Source organism: Typha latifolia, chromosome 15 (assembly GCF_019914945.1).
Source record: "Typha latifolia isolate L0001 chromosome 15, TyphaL0001v2, whole genome shotgun sequence".
Lineage (NCBI taxonomy): Eukaryota > Viridiplantae > Streptophyta > Magnoliopsida > Poales > Typhaceae > Typha > Typha latifolia.
The window spans coordinates 6,225,803-6,244,549 of NC_133100.1; the positions used below are offsets into that span (position 1 = coordinate 6,225,803).

The following is an 18,747-nucleotide window of genomic DNA, read 5'->3' on the forward strand; positions in this document are numbered from 1 at the left end:
TTTGGAACCGGACAGCTCAACTTTCTTGAATACATTAAGCAACGACCAGCTCTCCTCCCATGCAATGTTATAAATGGAAATAGAGAGCAGTGCATTGTTCTCACACAGACAATTGAAACAAGATCTCTCTCTCTCTCTCTCTCTCTCTCTCTCTCTCTTGATCTTAGTTATAGTGATGGCTGCAATCAAACCCTCGTCTCTCGCCGTTGTCTCTGCCGTGTTCCTCATCGTAGCTCTGATGAGCGTGTCAGCAATGGGAGCCGATGCCCCTGTGCCGCCACCGACCGGCGGTGACGATGGCAGTAACTCCATCCGCGAGCTTCCTTCGGTTGTCTCAGCTGCCTTTGCTGCAGTTGCGCTTGCCGTCTCAGTCTTCTACTAGGCTGGAGAAGGGAGGCTTTACTCTGATGTCTTTGTTGTGTGCCTTGTTGTTTCATTCATACGGGTGGAGATCTGGTTCTCCTGCTTCCTTTGTATTACTGTTTGATTGGTTACTTTGATGCCTACATTTATGGAGATATTTATATAGTTAGCATATGAATCTGGGCTTCTACTTTCAACTTCATAGCAGTATAACTTAGCTGAGCCAAACTAACTACTCATGGAGAGTAATTCAGGAAAAAGCATAAATTATTCACCTGCTAGTTTGATATATTATACAAGACCAAGATGATGATGTAACCGTCTAAATTGCACTACTATGCCCATGAACTTGACTGACAAAAAATACCACCACCTAAGTCGCACCAACAAATGCATTAATTCTCTCTCGCTCATTTTCAAGATCTCTCTCTTTAGATCTCTTAATTTCCTGCCACTGATTCATCATTAGCTGCGGCAGTCGTTGAAGGTACACCCCATTCGAGAGGGGGATGCCTTCACATTCCGTAACTTGGGAAGTCGGGAAGATAATGAACTCTCCTCCCAGATTGAATATAATTTCAATGTCCTGCAGATTATGATGCTGGATCTAATACGACAGCTCATGGCCCCGAGTAGAAATATACTTCTTGACCCAGATTGCAATATCTTCAGTGCAGGCCAGAGCTTGTGGTGTCTTGAGGAGGATGTCAAGAGTTGCAAATTCGTGAACTGCATCCTTGTACTCAAGAACTGGAGCATCGACATTGACCTTCCGGAGAGCTTCAGAGTAGGCAATTGCTCGGTCCTTCATCCAGTCGTGCTCAGCGACCACTGTTAAGGTTGGAGGCATGCACTTCAATGGAGGCCCCTTTCCAGGTACGAGAGGGTTCGCCGCTGGATGGTCTAAGCTGAACTCTTCCTCAGGTAGGAATAGTTTCCAGGCGAGCAGGCACATCGTCTTGTCATAGAAGTAAGAGTTTGCTAGCTTTATTTCAGATCGAGTTGGCGCACTGCCCATGAAGAACGGGTACATAAGGACCTGTGCGACCACCTTGACAGGATCTAACAAATTTCCAGCCTCAACTGCCTTCCGTGCCACAAAATCTGCAATGTTTGCTCCACAGCTTACACCAAGGAGAACACACCTGTTTCATCATGGTAGATCGAACTATCAGTAAATTGTTGTAGAGATCCAACAAATGAAACAAAAACTACAGGTTAAAACACAGAAAACTGTATCATTTTCTTATTCTGCAGGAAGAAATTGTTTATTATTGATCATAAGTGGAAGATGGAAAACTGAAGTACAAGGAAGACAAAGCGCATTTTATTAATCAAACATTGACACAGTAATAAGCTATCTAAAGGTTGCTCTACACAAGGTGTTCGAAATGAATATTGTTTTAGTTGGACCTTGGATACGGCTACATTTGGAGAGACTTTGCTGAAGGGAGATAACACAACTATCATCTCCCTGCTTTTCAATATTAACGGTTTGTTGTTCTTCCACTTCTATCCCAGTTATAGTAGAGAACAAAACTAGCATGTGGTTAAAGTAAAAGTTATGTTATTTCCTTAATCAATCTTTGCCCTTTTTTCCACATTCTGTGTTAATACATAAAACACAATGCTAGCATACTTAATACAACTTTATGTGCATCTGCAAGAAAGATTGTTGTGCCAGTCTATGCAGGTTAGCACTAGTTGGCATATGACATGCCAGCAATTCACAGCATGCTGCCCAAAATAGTTGTACATTTCATGGAAATATTTAAATTCAAATTGTATGTCAAGATTTTGAAACAGTAACACTGGCTTATTACTTTTGAGAAATTTTCATTTATAAGCACAAAAAAAACTAGGAAGTCCTGAAAACATTAATCGCTGAATAGAAGGATAACAACACATGCCTCGCATTAAACAACCTAGTTTCTCAATCTCCTACTTTGGTTCAAAGATATTTGAAGATTATAACCCAAGACGAACAAATTCCCAATAATGATCCTTTTACTGCCAATTGTGAAAAAAGGTAAGAACTAGGGGGATATTGAATAAACCATGTCATAATTCTTGATTGCCAAAACAATGGGATGAAGAACTACATGAAGTTTGATTAACAGGAGGAAAACATTCTTTACATGCTTGTTTTCACATTTTGGACAGTTGAGTCTGTGACAGCTAAGTCTTGTATGAAACCAATAGGAGTGAAACTAACAATTCAACTGTAATAATAGGAGGCTAAGAAAAGGCGCTGCATGGATCGCATTTTTGAATAGAATGGAGAAGTCATTCACACTTGGAAAATTTTGAGCTCAATTTTCACTGTTGGGTCATGTTCTCGTTGGATAACTGGCCACAGATCAAGAAATGGGTTTGTATACATAGAAGGTGATGAATTATAACCAATATATATATAGCAAATCCAATCGGCCATGATGGGGATTAGTTATAAAATTATGGGTGAGGATTAGGATTATCTAGTAAGGTTTACCATATCACAAGAAACTGAATAGATAACTAATCTTGCATATCGAGAGAGAAGAAATGAGTTCACAGTAGTTTGCATAATATGGTGTTGCTAATAACATTTGATGACGTTATGAAGTGGTAAAATGTTTGTAAAATATTATGGTCTTGTTTAGTTTGAGGCTAAGCTCCGAACTTGATTAGTTAGTTCTTATTTCTTAGTCTTAATTTTTTGAAGAGTAAACTTGGTTAGGTATAAAAAGGATAAAAGGATGTTTAACTACTAAACCAAGTTATGGATCCCTGAACCAATTTAGAAACCTTCTCTGAACACAAACCAAACGAGCCCTAAGATACCAAGTAATATGTGGTTGGGACTAGAAAAAAAACAACATTGCGTGCCTAGTTTGACCAACATTTTGTTTCCATTATGAAAAGGACAATTCAGAATTTCAACCTTAACTATGGCCCTTTAGAGGTCTTTGTTTGACACTGAGGTTGAAAACAGAAAAATCCTAAGTAGCATGAATGTTGAATGCATTAGGTAACTATGGCCCTTTAGAGGTCTTTGTTTGACACTGAGATTGAAAACAGAAAAATCCTAAGAAGCATGAATGTTGTGGTGTCCATTGAAAAATTATAGCATACTAGTACCCTTTAAAATGTAATTAGTACTCTCCTAAATTTCTAGCATTCTGTTTAGTAAGAAGATGGATATAATCTTTACCTTTTTACTGGTCAAAAAACATATCACCTTTACTTCTTTTAACTTTTCTTACCTGATGCAGAAACCTACATGAATATAAAGGACAAAGTTTCTGCAGATATTTCTCTCTTATACCACATTTTTCTCTCCATAATTTGTTATTTCTTTGTCTTCCTTCCCTTCTTTTTCTTTGTCCAAAATCACATCATCTTTGGTTCAAGTACTATATCAGGATGCAAAACCAAAACTAAATCTTCTAAAATCAACTATAGAGAGTCAGTTAACCATATATCCATTTTAAAGATAAGTAATTCCAAGTTGTAACTTAATGTGATGCTCTGCTGCCTTTCCCTTGGATTGAAGCTGCAAACTGAAATGTGGATTCTAGAAAAGCATGGACAGGCACTACAAATCTCTTCAAAATCATAACAATAAAGCCCTTGAGAATAGTAATCATTAAGAACAATTTAAGCTTTTTCATTTATGTTATGTTTCACTGTCCAAACAGATATTCAGAATAGCAAGCAGAAAACAGGCTTATAAAACTTGATTATTTAATTCTGTATCATGCTAGTTCTTCTACATGATTATGTCATGGTGTCAAGTCCTAGACCAATCCGTCGGTTTTCAGTTACACCACCACAATTGCCTGTACATGAGTCCAAGAGCCATGTGGTTCTTAAGTTGCAAATAGTATAGTAGATTATTTGCAAGGTGTGATAAGAAAGAAGTAAAACCCCATGAATTGTCCATTTGTGCACCAAGAGACAAGTTAAGCAGATTAGAGTTTTTGAATATCAATGGAAGTGGAATATCCAAGTATGGTCCATGATATTACATTTCTAATATATGATAAATTACTTCATCTTTTCTTTTCTAACTCCAACTGTATGTATTCTTCTGGTGGATAGGCTGCACACTCCAGTGAATCTCTAACATCTAAATGTATGTCGAATGATGCCATAAGAACAAGAAGGTGGAGTAACATATGAGTACATGATTACAATTAAATAGCATCAACAAGATTAAAGGATGGAAGTGTGCGTTGATATGGAGTTATTAACGACACTATAGAACATGAGATAGTAGAAGTATGGAACAGCAGGACTATGAAGAGCCTCTAAATGGTTGAGCTCCAAGCGTCCAACATGCAAAGTAGACCTTATCAATGTATTGAAAAGCGGAAAAGGCAGCCACCATGGCGGGGCGGCGCACCGGCCGCCCCGCCACTCTGCCTGGCGCTCGTAGAAGGCGGTTTGCCGCATTGGCGGGCCGCCTGAGCGCCAAAAGGCACTAGCAGGCCGCGCGGCCCAATAAGGCGGGTTGGCGCTTCGGCCCACCAAACCCGCCTTATCGGGTTTTTCTATAGTGGATCGGATTATCCAATATCCACTAAAAAAACTTAACCAATACCATTAACCATTAATATTTCTTCTCTCTCTCGCTGCTCGCTGCGCCCTCTCTCTCTCTCACTAAAATCCCTAAATCCCTAAATCCCTAATCTCTCTCTCGCTGCGCCCTCTCTCTCACCGCGTCCGCTCTCGCTGCGCCCTCTCTCTCACTGCGCCCGCTCTCGCTGCGTCCGCTCTCGCTGCGCCTGCTCTCGCTGCAGAGGTATGGGCCCCTCTCTCTCTCTCGCACACACAATCTCACTCTCTCTCGCACACACAATCTCACTCTCTCTCACTCTCTCCTTCTCTCTCTCTCTCTCTCACTCCTCTCTCACAGTTTCACTGTCTCACACCGAAGTAGTTAATTTTTTTTTTAATTTTCAATTCTGTCTAAAGTAGGTAAATCTTAATCTATTAGTTACTTAGTGATTATCTGATAATAATGATAATATGTTCGTTAATTAGTTAATCACTTCATCAGTTAATGATGGTTAATTACTTAATTCAGAAATTAATTTAGTAATTATCTGATAATATATTTTTTAGTTTTTCTCTGTTTCAGTGTTTCTTATTACTTAATTCCTCTAGTTAATTCCTCTAGTTAATTAGTTTTTCTCTGTTTCTACTAATCTATTGAATACTTGAATGTTAATTAGTAATCTACTAATCTGTTAATGATTGTTAATTACTTAATTCATAAATTAATTTAGTAACTATCTGATAAGTGATAATATGTTTTTCAGTTTTTCTCTATTTCTTATTACTTAGTTCCTCATTTCTTCTATTTTTTCTTTAATTCTGTTAATTAAGATTATCAATTATTTGATTCAGAAATTAATTCAGTAATTGTGAATTGTGATTATGTTATTATGGTTTAGAACTTGTTGCTATTTATGTATTTATGTTATTATGGTTGTGAATTTGTGATTATGTATATTATATATGTTTATTTATTTATTTATAATTTTTTATATTAAAAATGCTAGACCGCCTTGTCACCCGCCTTGTCGCCCACCTTCCGCCTAGGCGCTAGGCGGTGGGGTGACCGCCTGCCATCCGCGGCCGCCTTTCAAAACATTGGACCTTATTGAGGTGAACTAAATGAAAGGAAAAAAAAAGGAACTGCAAACCTCTATGGTTATGGTTATCACACAAAAATACAGCACAAACTAACTGTTGGCAATGGGAATGAAAAATTCAGAAGTTGACCAGATAAAAGGTCTTTTATTTAATATAAAGGAAATATGTGATTAAAATGAAAAGTGATGAACTCTTTATGGCCTAGGTGGCTAGGTGAAATGCCCACACAACTAGGATGGTGATTGCCCTGGAGTTTGCATAACAAGCATGCAGGCCTTTGCAAGTTTGCAGATTTGCACATATTGTGAAAGTACCTTATGGATACCAATACATTAGCTGGAATGCAGGATATTTCTAAAACCCTGTATAAGGGCATCAATTTGTGTCAATAAATCCATGGACCAAAAGGTTGGCTGATCCCATTCCAGGCTCGATCCCAGTCAATAGATTGGGATCACGTGGGATCGGCTAATTTGGGTCAACCTGGTTAGATCAATAAGTGATGTTCCCATTCCTATTGCCTTCCTCTCTCCTTTCAATTTTTCTCTCCTTTTCTCCCTACCAAAGCCATTGCTTCTCCGATTAGAGATTCAGTTCTGGCAAACCCTGACAACCTTGGGTATGTGATTTATTATTTTATTTTATTTTATTTATTTCTCTCTCTCACTCTCTTCTCTTTTTCTTCACTGCATCTTTTTTTCTTTTTTTTCTTTTTAGTTTCTTCTCTCTCTCTCTCTCTCTCCGTCTTGATTGCGACCAAATTTTTAACGAAAACTAGCTCGGTATTTATCAAAGCTTTGAGTATGTTTAGTACTTTTTTTAATTTTTAAACTTCATATGCGAGTGATTATTATTTTTTTATGTTTCGACATTCTTACTAAATTTTTAGAAATGTTCCTATATTTTAAAATAGTATTTAGAATTTTATATAATTAAAAATAGTCTAATCCAATACAGTCAATATGCATCGTTCTTTTTGGCAGCCGATCCAAATCCCGAGTTTCCAAACCTTGATAAATGTTTGTCGAACACTTGAGTCAATGTATGTGTGCTCATGAATGGTGAGCCAACCCATGTTGATCTATGCTAGTAAGCATGTGCCATGTGCCCATCTTGAAATCGCATTAGCAAAAAGGCTTTCCGTAATAAGTCAATCCTTGTCAACATAATATAGAAGAAGGTTAAATTACAAATTACCCGCCTATGATTATGCCTATAATCAAACCATCCCCTCTAAAATTTTATTTGTATTATTTTGCCCTCCTATAGTTTAGATTAATGTGAAATCATTAAGTTTTCAATCCAAACGTAGCAAACTAAGTACTATAAATTTTAAAAAGAAATCTACGGGAGATTTTTCTTGCCAAAATGGACATCAAAATGTCAAAATTTCCCTTCTTCTATTAAATTTACTCACCATATCCATTCTTCAAACTTACAACAAAATACATTTTTCTCTCTTCTATCCCTTCTCCTTCTATTACAATTTTCATTATCATCTCTCTATTACTATGTAACTACCTTCAAATACATGATTATGAAATAAAATGTCTCAATCATCTTAAAAACATTAGAAGTAGATTTATAGCTGCTCAAACAATGAGATAATTACTATCATAGGGGTATTACAGTAATTTGTCGGCTCCATTAACAACTATCCAGTTTTTCACATTAGTGTTAACCACAAGAGGCAAAGTGATACAGTTGAAAATTTAGAGAGATAGTTTAATTTTAAGCATTACCACATAAGGGTCATTTGTAATTTATCCATGCAAGAACATTCACGGAAAGTATTATTAAAAAAAAAGTAACACTAAATGACGAAGAAACAATCATAGAAGGAGTGCACTATAATGAAAAGCATCTAAGACATGCCAGAACTGATCCCACATAGTTGGATAAAGGCATGAAGGATGATGCAAGTTACGGAATAATTCCAACATTACATTAAAGCTTTGAAAGCATCAATAGGTATCAAAAGAACAATTATCACATAAGGAAATGCTCTGTGAAGAGTCAAAATATTATTAATAGCAAAAGCATAGTATATAAGGAAAAAAAAGAAGATAAAGCAAAACATAAAGGTCTGAAATTATGTATGCAAATGAATAAAAGAGCAATCACAGAGTGAGTTGCCCCATGAGATGATCAAATTCATGGAAAAGAGCACAAGTGCATTGATGCCAAAACAAGTAAAGAGCACCTATCAAAATACATGCAGTAGAAAGAAACCTAGCAATCAGTTAATAGTTCTAACGTGTTTAATTTAAAGAAACTTCCAAATCAAATGCATCATCAGAGAGCTCACACAAAACTCATCATAAAGGAAACTAGAATCAAATCATCTTCTCCAAAATAGCTCCTCTTAGATCTGAATCTCATATTGCACTAACAGCCAACAGTGAGTTACTTCTCATAATCTACTATGAGCAAATAAGAGTAGCTCATATGATATATCACAATTCTCCAATGCTATCCTACAATTTAACAGTGAGTTACTTCTCAAGATTCACCACTCATCAATCAAAGACAATGATAGGGCATATCTAAGTGTTCTTTCTCCAACTACCCTCAAGCTAGAAGAATTTTGTACCCAACATACTATTCCCCAGCTCATAATCAAATATAGCATCCTACAGGGAATTTCTTCTATTGGAAATCAAGTGCTTCTTCACTCTATTTCATACTCTCAACATACAAAAACTTTCCTATCCTTGAAAACATGTCTAGTACCGTGTAACACCCATTTGAAAGAGCTGTGGTTTCTTATCTGATGGCTAAATTAGCTCTTAGAACATTACCGATAGCAGTGTTCATCACTCTTTTGAAGCAATGCAAAGGTCGAAACCAAGAATTGATAGATGAAGAAGACACAAGTAAAGAACCTGGAAGGATCGGCATGGGCTGCGAGCCATGGCTCAACCATCGACGCCCCGAAGGTATCAACAATCCGCCTGTGGCCATTCTCCGCAGCCGCACCCCCTCCTCCTTTCCCCATCGACTTCCTACACTCCGCCAGATTCGCCTGCTTCGCGATCCAATTCACCACCTTCACCCCGTCTTCGAACGCTGCCGGATACCGGCTCTCCGGCGCAAGCCGGTACCCCACAGCCACCACGATCACCTCGCACATCTTCGCGATCCTCCGGCAGAACAGGTCATTCGCCACCGAGTCGCAGCTCCCGGCAACGAACGCCCCTCCGTGGAACTGGATCACGACCGGCAGCCTCGCCCTCCGAACTCCGGCGGCGGGGAGGTACCCGCGGTATGAGGCGGCCGAGTCGAGATTCGCCGCGAAGCTGTTGCGGCGGGAGGGGGAGGGGGAGGGGGAGGGGGGAGCAGGGTGTTGGTGGTTGGAAGGGAAGCTATTGCGGCGGAGAGGGAGGGGAGGGAGGGGAGGAGGAGAGGAGGAGAGGAGGGAGGGGTTGGGCAGGAAGATGCGGATAGAGAGGGAGGTGAGAGGGTCGATGTGGATGTCCTTGGTGGCGACGCCGTCGGTGGAGAAGGAAGGGTTGGCAGCGGCGGTGGACTCGTCGGGGCGGGAAGCGACGCCGAAGGGATCGTCGGAGGAGGACGAGGAGGAGAGGGATTGGAGGCGGTGGCGGAGGAGGAGCTTGAAGAAGAGGCTGTAGAGCTTTAAGCCGACGGTCGGCATTTCCTGGAGTTAGGTTTAGAGTGGGGAAGATGGAGATCTAGGCGGTGGAGTGAGAAGGGGGGAAAGAGACGGAGATGCGTTGGAGGATGGGGCCATTGGAAGGAAGGAAGGACAGAGAGAGATAGAGAGAGAGTGAGTGAAGGGGGGAAAGGGGGTGAAGAGGAGAGTGGCTTTTGTTGGCATGCAAGGGTGCCAGCTTTTTCTATCTGAGACCTTTCTGAATGTTTTATTTATTAATTTGTTTTACAAGTAAAGGATTTTAATATAATTACCACTGAAAAACTTTCAAATTATCATTATTAGAGGAATCTTTTTGTTATTTACAAATAAAACCTTCTATTTACTAAAATACTGGATAACACCCTGAATTAGGTGAAATTTAACTCGCATCTGGCAGAATAATTTGTCCGATTCAAAAGATACTTTTATATTATCTAAATTACTTTTATGTCACTTCCCTAAGTATGGTATTTGGTATAGAAGTTTTGGATCTATTAATTCGTTTAATGGATGCGATAAGAGGCTTTATTTAATCTATTTTAATTAAATTTTTATATTTTAATTTTCTTTTTCGGGCTATTTTATTAAATTATATCTATCAATCAAAAAGTAAGATGTGACTCGGCACTTTTTTAGCAAATAGAGGGGATCACTTGTAAATAATAAAAAGAGAGGGCTTTATTTATAAAATAGGTTGATCAAATTAGACGTCTTCTAAATTTAAAATATATTATATATTAAACTTAATATTAAAAAATTTGTTTCGCGTAACTTTTAATATATAAGTCGCTGATTTAATTAGTTTTTTACATTTGATAATTAAAAAAACTAATACAGATGTAATTAAATTTGTCAGCATTTTATCTAAAAAATTTAAATAGGTAAAAAATTAGGACAAAATTAATTGAATCTATCAATATTTCATCTAATTTTTTTAAATAAAACGCTAATAAATTTAGTATTATATATATATATATATATATATATATATATATAACGTTCTTATAACGACAATCATAGTGAAAACATACTCTTTTTTTATATTAAGTTTGAAATGTAATATATTTTGGAAAGAAGAAAAAAAAAGAGGGCTAGTTTGATTAAAAACCCCCCCTTTTGTAGTGGTAGTGTTCTTATAAATGCTTAAGATCCAATATGGGGAAAGTTTATAATTATGTATTTCTTAACAAAAATATTCTCTCACATTAGCCTGATATTCTATTTTATTTAAATTAATATTTTAAAATTTTAAAATTATCCTCGTCACCTTAATTAATACTCTTTCAACATAATAAGATGGTGAGGGTAAATTTTAGAATTTTAAAAATATTAGTTTAAATAAATACAATAATTTTGTTCTTATAGGCTAATGTGAGTTTAAGTTAAACTCAGAGTTTTTAAAAATATTTTCAGTAAACGAAAGGGTTCTTTTGGGAAAAGAGATAAGGTAGGGTTTGCACCACAAAAAGGTCATAATGAAGGGGCTTTTTTGTAAATTTTCTGAAGAGTTATTTTTATTGTCTCACCTACTAGCAAAGTAAGTTGGCAATATTTCATTAATAATTTTAGAGAGTGACAAAGTCTCAGAGAAAATATTGAGAGAAGTCTTGAGCTTGCCAATAACACAACAATATAGAAAGAGTTATCAAACCCTAATAATTTAGAAATACAATCATGATACCTAACAACTAATAAAAACAAGAGGACAATAATCCTTTAAACAAGTCTAACAACTTAGGTAATATATATATTGCAATATTAAAACATGATATCAAGCTTAAACGAGCACTAAATATTAGCAAATATCTAGCCCCAATAATTACACTCACCAGCCTTCATCCTTCAGAAGAGAGAAAATAATAACAGAACAACACTCATGATAAAGTACAAGGAAAGTAAAGATAAACTCCGAGTCTCTAAAATTGAAGACCGACGTGAGAAAAGGCGAGGTCTCGATCATTGCCAAAGTGATGGGAGACGACAATAAAAATCTCTAAATTCTCTATTCACTCAAAGCTAACTCAAAGTGGCAATCGAATTCGACAGAAAAGCGGCAAAGAGCTCATGCAACCTTCTACCTCCCTCCATGGAGGGGAAGAAAGATGTGGATAGCTCATGTACCCTCTCTAGCACTAGCTACGCTTGCAACCGACTAAGATGGGCGATCGAGCACGAAAAGGGTGAGGAGGAGAAACAAGAAAGAGATTTATAATGAGTAAGAGAGTCAATTGCTCAAGCAACTTAACTCTCATTGGACTCCGGTAGCATCTCTCGATCAAGCTAGAGAGGAGAAAAGAAGAGAAAAAGAGAGAAGAGGAAACAAGCCTCAAATTTGCCGCAGGGAGGGAACAGGGACGAGAACAAAGAAAACCTAGCAAAAGGTCGCTATTGATTTCCTATAGTAGTGAGATATTGCTTTTAAATTGCACACTTAAGAAAAGATAGAGACTTTTCTTTTAAAAACTCAGTGATATATTTCTGGTTGCACTTCTCCTTATTATGTCTCTATTGCAATTTTTTCTTATTTTACTATTTTTAACTGATTTACCTTTGCATTACCTTTTAAAAGTTTTTAATAACTCTATTTTTTATTTAATAAAGTACAGAGAAATGACAAAGATACGTTACTCATTCGTACACAAAATAAAAATATTTTACAAAGAAAACTCTTCTTTATTAAAAAGGTTATGAGGAAAGAGTTGTGACCATTCTTTATCTCTTTTACTCTCTTAACCCTTCCTCCCTATAATTGAAAAAAAAAAATTGCAATGCAATTTTTGAAGTCTATGTTCATCTCCCTATTATATAGCACTAGGATCTTTTCAATATGAACTCTGATTGACATTATTTATATATATTGGAAAGTTTATTTAATTTTCTATAATTTCATATTTTACGAGGTATTTTCAAATTCAATAATTTTAAAGGTTTAAATTTAAAATTTATCAATTTCAATAATAAAATCATTTTTTGTTTTAGAAATTGTATTTAATCATTTACAATTTCATTTTTAATGACTACTTTTTAATTTGAGCATTTGGCTTAAAATTATTTAAGTTGGTACCTATGTAATTTCACAAATACATATATAATTAACTTAAATTCACTATTTCACTTATATTTTTTTATAAAACTTCGATCGATATTATTTTATATATATTGAAAAGCTTATTTGATCTTCTACAATTTCATATCTCATGAATATCTTCAAATTCAATTAGGATGTTTAAATTTTAAATTTGTTAATTTGAATAATAAAATTATTTTTTATTCACTCTCTTTATTAAATCTTTCTCATAAGAACTCTCATGGACATTACTTTATATGAGTTGAAAACCTTAGTCACTCCTCTATAACCTTTAATAAGCATCTTTAATTTCGACCATTTCGGAGGCTTAAAATTATGTTGGTACCTATGTAATTTCATAGAAACCTACATAATTTCATTAGTGAGTAACATTATTAACTTTTATGTTATGTTCATATCCTTTTCGTATGAACTCCAATCTACATTATTTCATATGCCTTAGAAAGCGTATTTATATATCATTTCCCATGAGTATTTTCAAATTAGACTATTTTAGAATTTTAAATTATAAATTTATCAATTTGAATAATAAAATTATCTTTCACTCATTCTTTTTATCATATCTTTCTCATAAGAATTTTGATCAACGTTATTTTATATGTGTTGGAGAGCTTATTCATTCATTTACAACTTTATTACTAAATTTAAAAAATACTTGTTAGAAATGAAATTGTAGATGACTGAATAAGCTTTCATCAAAGCATATAAAATAACGGTGATCAAAGTACTTATAAAAAAGATATGACAAAAAGAGTGAATGAAATATAATTTTATTATTTAAATTAGCAAAGTTAAATTATAAACCTCTGAAATTGTCGAATTTTAAGATACTCACGAGATATAAAGTTGTTAAATAATGAATAAGCTTTTCAATAAATATAAAATAATATTGATGAGAGTTCATATGAAAAAAATATATGAGTAAAACAGTGAATAAAAATTAATTACGTTACTTAGGGATGAAATTACATAGGTACCAAAATAAGTGACTTTTAAGTCACCAAAATGATAGAATTTGAACATACTCATTAGAAATGAAATTGTAGAGAAATAAATAAGCTTTCAACGCATATAAAATAACATTGAGTGGAGTTTTTACGAGAAAGATATGACAAATAGGGAATAAAAGATAATTTTATTATTCAAATTGATAAATTTAAATTTTACACTTCGAAATGGTCGAATTTGAAGATACTCATTAGAGATAACGCATATAAAATAATGTCGATCATAGTTGATATTGGAATAATCCTATGCTATCGTAGTAAAAAGATGAACCAAGATTTTAAAAATTACACAATAATTTTATTTAAAAAAAAAATGATAGGGAGGAGGATGGGTAGGAGGGCGAAAAGCTCAAAATATAATCACGAACTCTTTCCTCACACGAGCTTCTTCTAATCAATAAGGAAGAGTTTTCTCTCTAAAATACTCTATATTTTGCATATAAATGAAGAATATGTTTTATTATTATTTTTTATTTTATGAAATAAAAAGTAGAATTATCAAAAACTTTTAAAAAGTAAGGCGAGGGCGAATCGGTAAAAAAATAATAAAATAAGGAGAATTTATAATGAAAATATAAAATGGGGGAGAAAGTGTAACTTAAAAAATATCTAGGATTTTCAAAGCAAAAGTCTCAGTATCCAATGATAAACAACATCTATATAATAAAATGTGAATAATAATTAAAGCAAAACGTAGGGGTGTTTTTAATAAACTTTCCTAATATACGATTTTCTAATGCCTGCTTTTGCTATGATGTATGTAGAATTGTACATATAGAGGCGAGATGAGTTGGAAGGAGGGTGATTGATAGAATGGTAGTTGGGTTTAGAAACTCAGATTATTTCTAGGACAACGGTGGGTGGGTTGAACAGGTGGTGGTCCCACAACCCAACCAGAAGGCGGGCCCGGCCGCGTCGACGGTCCCGCAAGTAACACCTTGATGACGCCCCCCGGAAGCCTTCGAGGTAGTGGGGGAGCTTCGTGTCCCGTGTTTGCTTGACCACACACGCTGCTACGCCTGAGTAATAACGACCGACATTGGAATCGAATAATGTATATAGATTTGTATATATATATATATATATATATATATATATATATGTCAAGGTGATTTCTCCAAAATCCTTTTTTTTTTTTTGAGTCAGACGTATTTTAGTTTTCTCATGTCGACTTTTTGTTTTATTTTTTATTCCAACTTTACCTTGGGCGGTGAAAAGAGAGAAGTATGGTTGTGTTTTTAATGCAATCTGCCTTTCTTTTGCTATTATGTCACTTTTGCCTCTATGCGAACATTAAATACAAAGTACGAAACAGAAATTGTATGCATTCAATAAGTGCAATAATTGTGATATTGCATGAAACATTTATGAAAAAGAAAATGCAAGTATTTAATAACTGCCAAACATAATTAATTTTTTATTTATTTAAACTCATTGATTCCAAACACTTCGACACAGGCCTATCTCATAATAGTAGAAAATGTAACACCCAAAAAAAGAGAGAGTGGGAGGCGGGGCATGTGATTTGGTCTACATGTGCCCTCCCTCACTAGGGGCGTCAAAATAAACAAGCTGCTTGGGCTCGGCTCGATTTGGCTTGAGTCGAGCCGAGCTTGAGCTAAAGCTTACTCACTTAGGCTCAACTTGATCGACTCGCTTAAATATAATATTATATATAAATATATTTATAATCATTAGATCAAAGATCTAATGGCTATTATTATCCTATCCCTATCTAATCCAAACCCTATGTCCAATAAAAAAACTCTCTAACAAACCTAACACTCTCTCCTCATTTCCTCTTCCTCCTCTTCAGCCTGGCGCACCACCCACTTGCCAAGGATCCGCTGAATGCCGGCGATGGCGGCAGTCGGACGTCGAGGTCAATGGAGTGGCAAAATCGTGAGTCGGAGTTGATGGCTCTTGCCGGTCTACACATAATTACATACTGGATTCCTTCTTCCTCAAGGAATCACGGCAGTTGCCATCATCAGTGGAGCGACTGGTTGCTGCCAAGCACCGTCTATCCTCTAAATGTGGTGGGAGCTTGAGGATGTGTCCACCACCAGGGAGTGAAGGGCCACGACATCTGTTTCCAGTGATCTAAGTAGTGTGGAGAGACAGCAAACAGCGTCGCGGTGCCACCTCGTCCTCCGAAGGCTCGTCCTCCTTCGCCAAATTGCCACCACGGTGCCACCTTATCCTCCTTCGCCAACCCACCGCTGTGCCGCCTCCTCCTTCTTCAACAATGGCAAGCCACTACGGTGCCGACAAATCTTTGGCGGACCGAGGTGGATCAGCACCTCTGCCACGCAGCTCTTCGATAGTTCCCCAGCGTCGTCCCGCATGCCTCAATCTTCTTCTTCTTCTTATGGCTTGGCTTGGGCTTGATCTGGCTCGGTCCAGCTCGATCTGGCTTGGCTTGATCATAGGCTCATTTTAGGCTCAAGCTCGGCTCGGGCTCAGCTCAAGTTGAGTTAAATCGAGCATGAGCCCAATTGTAAGGCTCAAAATTAATTTTGAGCCAAGCTTGAGCGAGAGCTGACTTGCTCAGGCTGGGCTCGTTTACACCTCTACCTCTCGCCTCCTTTATTAGGCTGAGGTGAGGGATGAGGGAGGGGCAGGCCTAGCCCCCTAACACATGCCACCGACGGCATGTGCAGTGGTCGGGCCTTAGGCAATGAGTCGTCGCCCCGTTCTCCCTTATTTATTTCTTCCCATCCTCTCTCAGTTCACTATCTCCGCATCTCTTCTTCTTATTACACCATTTCCCTTCTTCTCACCATTCGACAATCACCGCGGTTGCCATTGTCATGTCATGGCTGGAGATGGTGAACCCATCATCATTGATGAGTCTTCCTCCCTCACTCTCTCATTTCAATATCTGGTGGTTGGTGTGGCTCTCCGGGCGCGTTACTCCTTCCTCTTTCTCATTTAGTCTATGGTGGTCCGGCCTCAATTGGTCATCGACGAGGCCCCCCCCCCCTCATGGGGTGGTGTCAAGCGGGCAGGTGGAAGAACCCTAAGGAGCCAACCCGGGCATGTTGGGGCAGGCTGGTTGGAGCCAGCTCGAGTGCGCCTGGTCAGGCCAAATGGTGCCAGCTCGAGAGTGCCCGGGCTTGGCTTGGCCCAGACTAGACCGAGCCCTTTGGTTTCGAATGGTGCTGGGCCTAGCCTAACCCCTTTTTTAAAATTGGGTTGGGCATGACGAGAGCCTGATTTTTCGTTAGCAGAGTCCATGCTTTTTGTAGGCATTTTCTTCCATTTTTTTCCCTTTTCTTATTTGTTTCCTCTTTCACTACCCTTTTAAACATCGAAATAGGTGTTGACCTAGTAACTCTATCGCAGAGCTCCCTAAGACCAACGCTCGCTCTAGAATAGGTTATGATTAGAGTGACATTGCTTATTGCCATGGAACTTTAGTGAATCCAAGCAAGTGGTATATCAACCTTTGTTATTATCGCTCGATGTGATGTATGATAACATAAGCATCTATAACATGCTAGTATGTTTACTATAGTGGCACATATTTGTTTAACATGCTGCCTGACATAACTGCTATTATTTTGATTGTTATGTGCATTCATCAACATGTTTAGATATGATAACCCCTTTTACGATTATATTTTGCTAGTCATATTTTATCTTATTATGCCACTAGCACACAAGCATAATCATAAAGGGAATGACTTCTACGCATTGATAATACTTTATTATTTAGCAGTCATTTCACTAGGCAATGGATGATTTACTATAGATTGACAAGAGTCAACTTTTTAGGTTATTTAAATTAGAGAGAAAATGTTAGAATGATGCAGATTTAGCAGTACCCAATGACATAGGGTGAGGGCGTTTGTGAGCAATTGCTCATGAGTTTTTAAACGGTGGTGCGTTGATATGGAGCCAAGAACTCAGATAGTTATATCGATGTGCAATATTGACTTATTTGATGGGCTTACGATTGAAATATCTAGTATGCAGTGGAGGATGACCGATCATGTTGCTCTCCAAGTAAGGGGTAGGCGTCTATCCTCTCTTAGGGGTAGTTATGGTTGTCGATCATGGTGTTGGTAGCTGAGGGCCTTTGGAAGGCATGTCATGTATAAGTAGTGGATAGGGTTAGCGATAGTCTGGTCAAACTATGCTAGCCAAATACATGACATGCATTTTTATTTTATATTATGATGATTAGTTGTATAGTTACACATTCATTTTCCATACTAGGTGTATTGTTATCCATGATATTTAACTAGCAATAGTGCCACTTCTTGATCATTAAACTCATTCCGTATTGATATATGATACAAATTGATTAATACCCTAGTTGAATGCTTGCCAGCAATTTACCTTGTAGGGTGACAGGCCTCTTTCCTTTCATACTTTTATATACTATTTGTATAAGAGATGTGTATTGTCCTCTTGTTATATCTTACTTTTAGCATATAATTTTATAAGGGTTTCGCTATTTCTAATGTATTTAGATGAATTTGCTGTGTCTTATAGGCCCCTTTCTACTTTCGTTTTATTTTTGGGTCTCTTCATTCTCGATGATATGTTGTTAGGCACCTAATCTCCACGCGAAGCTCATGGGGAGGAGAAAACACTTATGAGAGTAACATGGCGAGAATGAGTTATTACAAAAAAAGTAAACTTGAAAGAAAATTTTATTGGAGAGATAAAATTTTAGATGAGCCCACTTAATCATATCCGATTGATGTCATAAATGTGACTTTATTTGTTAATAAAGTATGAAGCATTCTAAATAGAGGACCCCTTGGAACTTTCTTTTCCCCGTGTTATGGGGGCTTTATTGCCCTTTCATGACATGGACCATGGAAACATCTCACCAAACTAAAGTTTAGGATTTGGGTCTAGGATTTTAACATACATACATGCCCTATAAGAGGAAACTAAATTAATGCTCAGGCCTCAGGCTTGAAGTTGGGCAGCAATTTTTCGACCTAAAACTAGCTCTGCCTATGAGCACCCTT

The 18,747-nt window shown here is 37.0% G+C and overlaps 1 protein-coding gene and 1 long non-coding RNA gene across 2 annotated transcripts; one reads left to right on the forward strand and one right to left on the reverse strand.

Moving 5' to 3' along the window:
* Positions 1–9,935, reverse strand: LOC140801804 (probable carboxylesterase 16). Its single transcript, XM_073157096.1, has 3 exons — positions 8,892–9,935; positions 639–1,508; positions 1–503 (listed from the first exon to the last, which is right to left on the reverse strand). Exons 1-2 carry the CDS (start codon positions 9,659–9,661, stop codon positions 971–973), a joined length of 1,308 nt encoding a protein of 435 aa, XP_073013197.1. The 5' UTR covers positions 9,662–9,935; the 3' UTR covers positions 1–503; positions 639–970.
* Positions 1,145–1,677, forward strand: LOC140801805 (uncharacterized). The gene is made up of 2 exons (XR_012111513.1): positions 1,145–1,287; positions 1,360–1,677. It is a non-coding gene; the product is annotated as an uncharacterized lncRNA (long non-coding RNA).
* Positions 9,936–18,747: the final 8,812 nt, after the last annotated feature.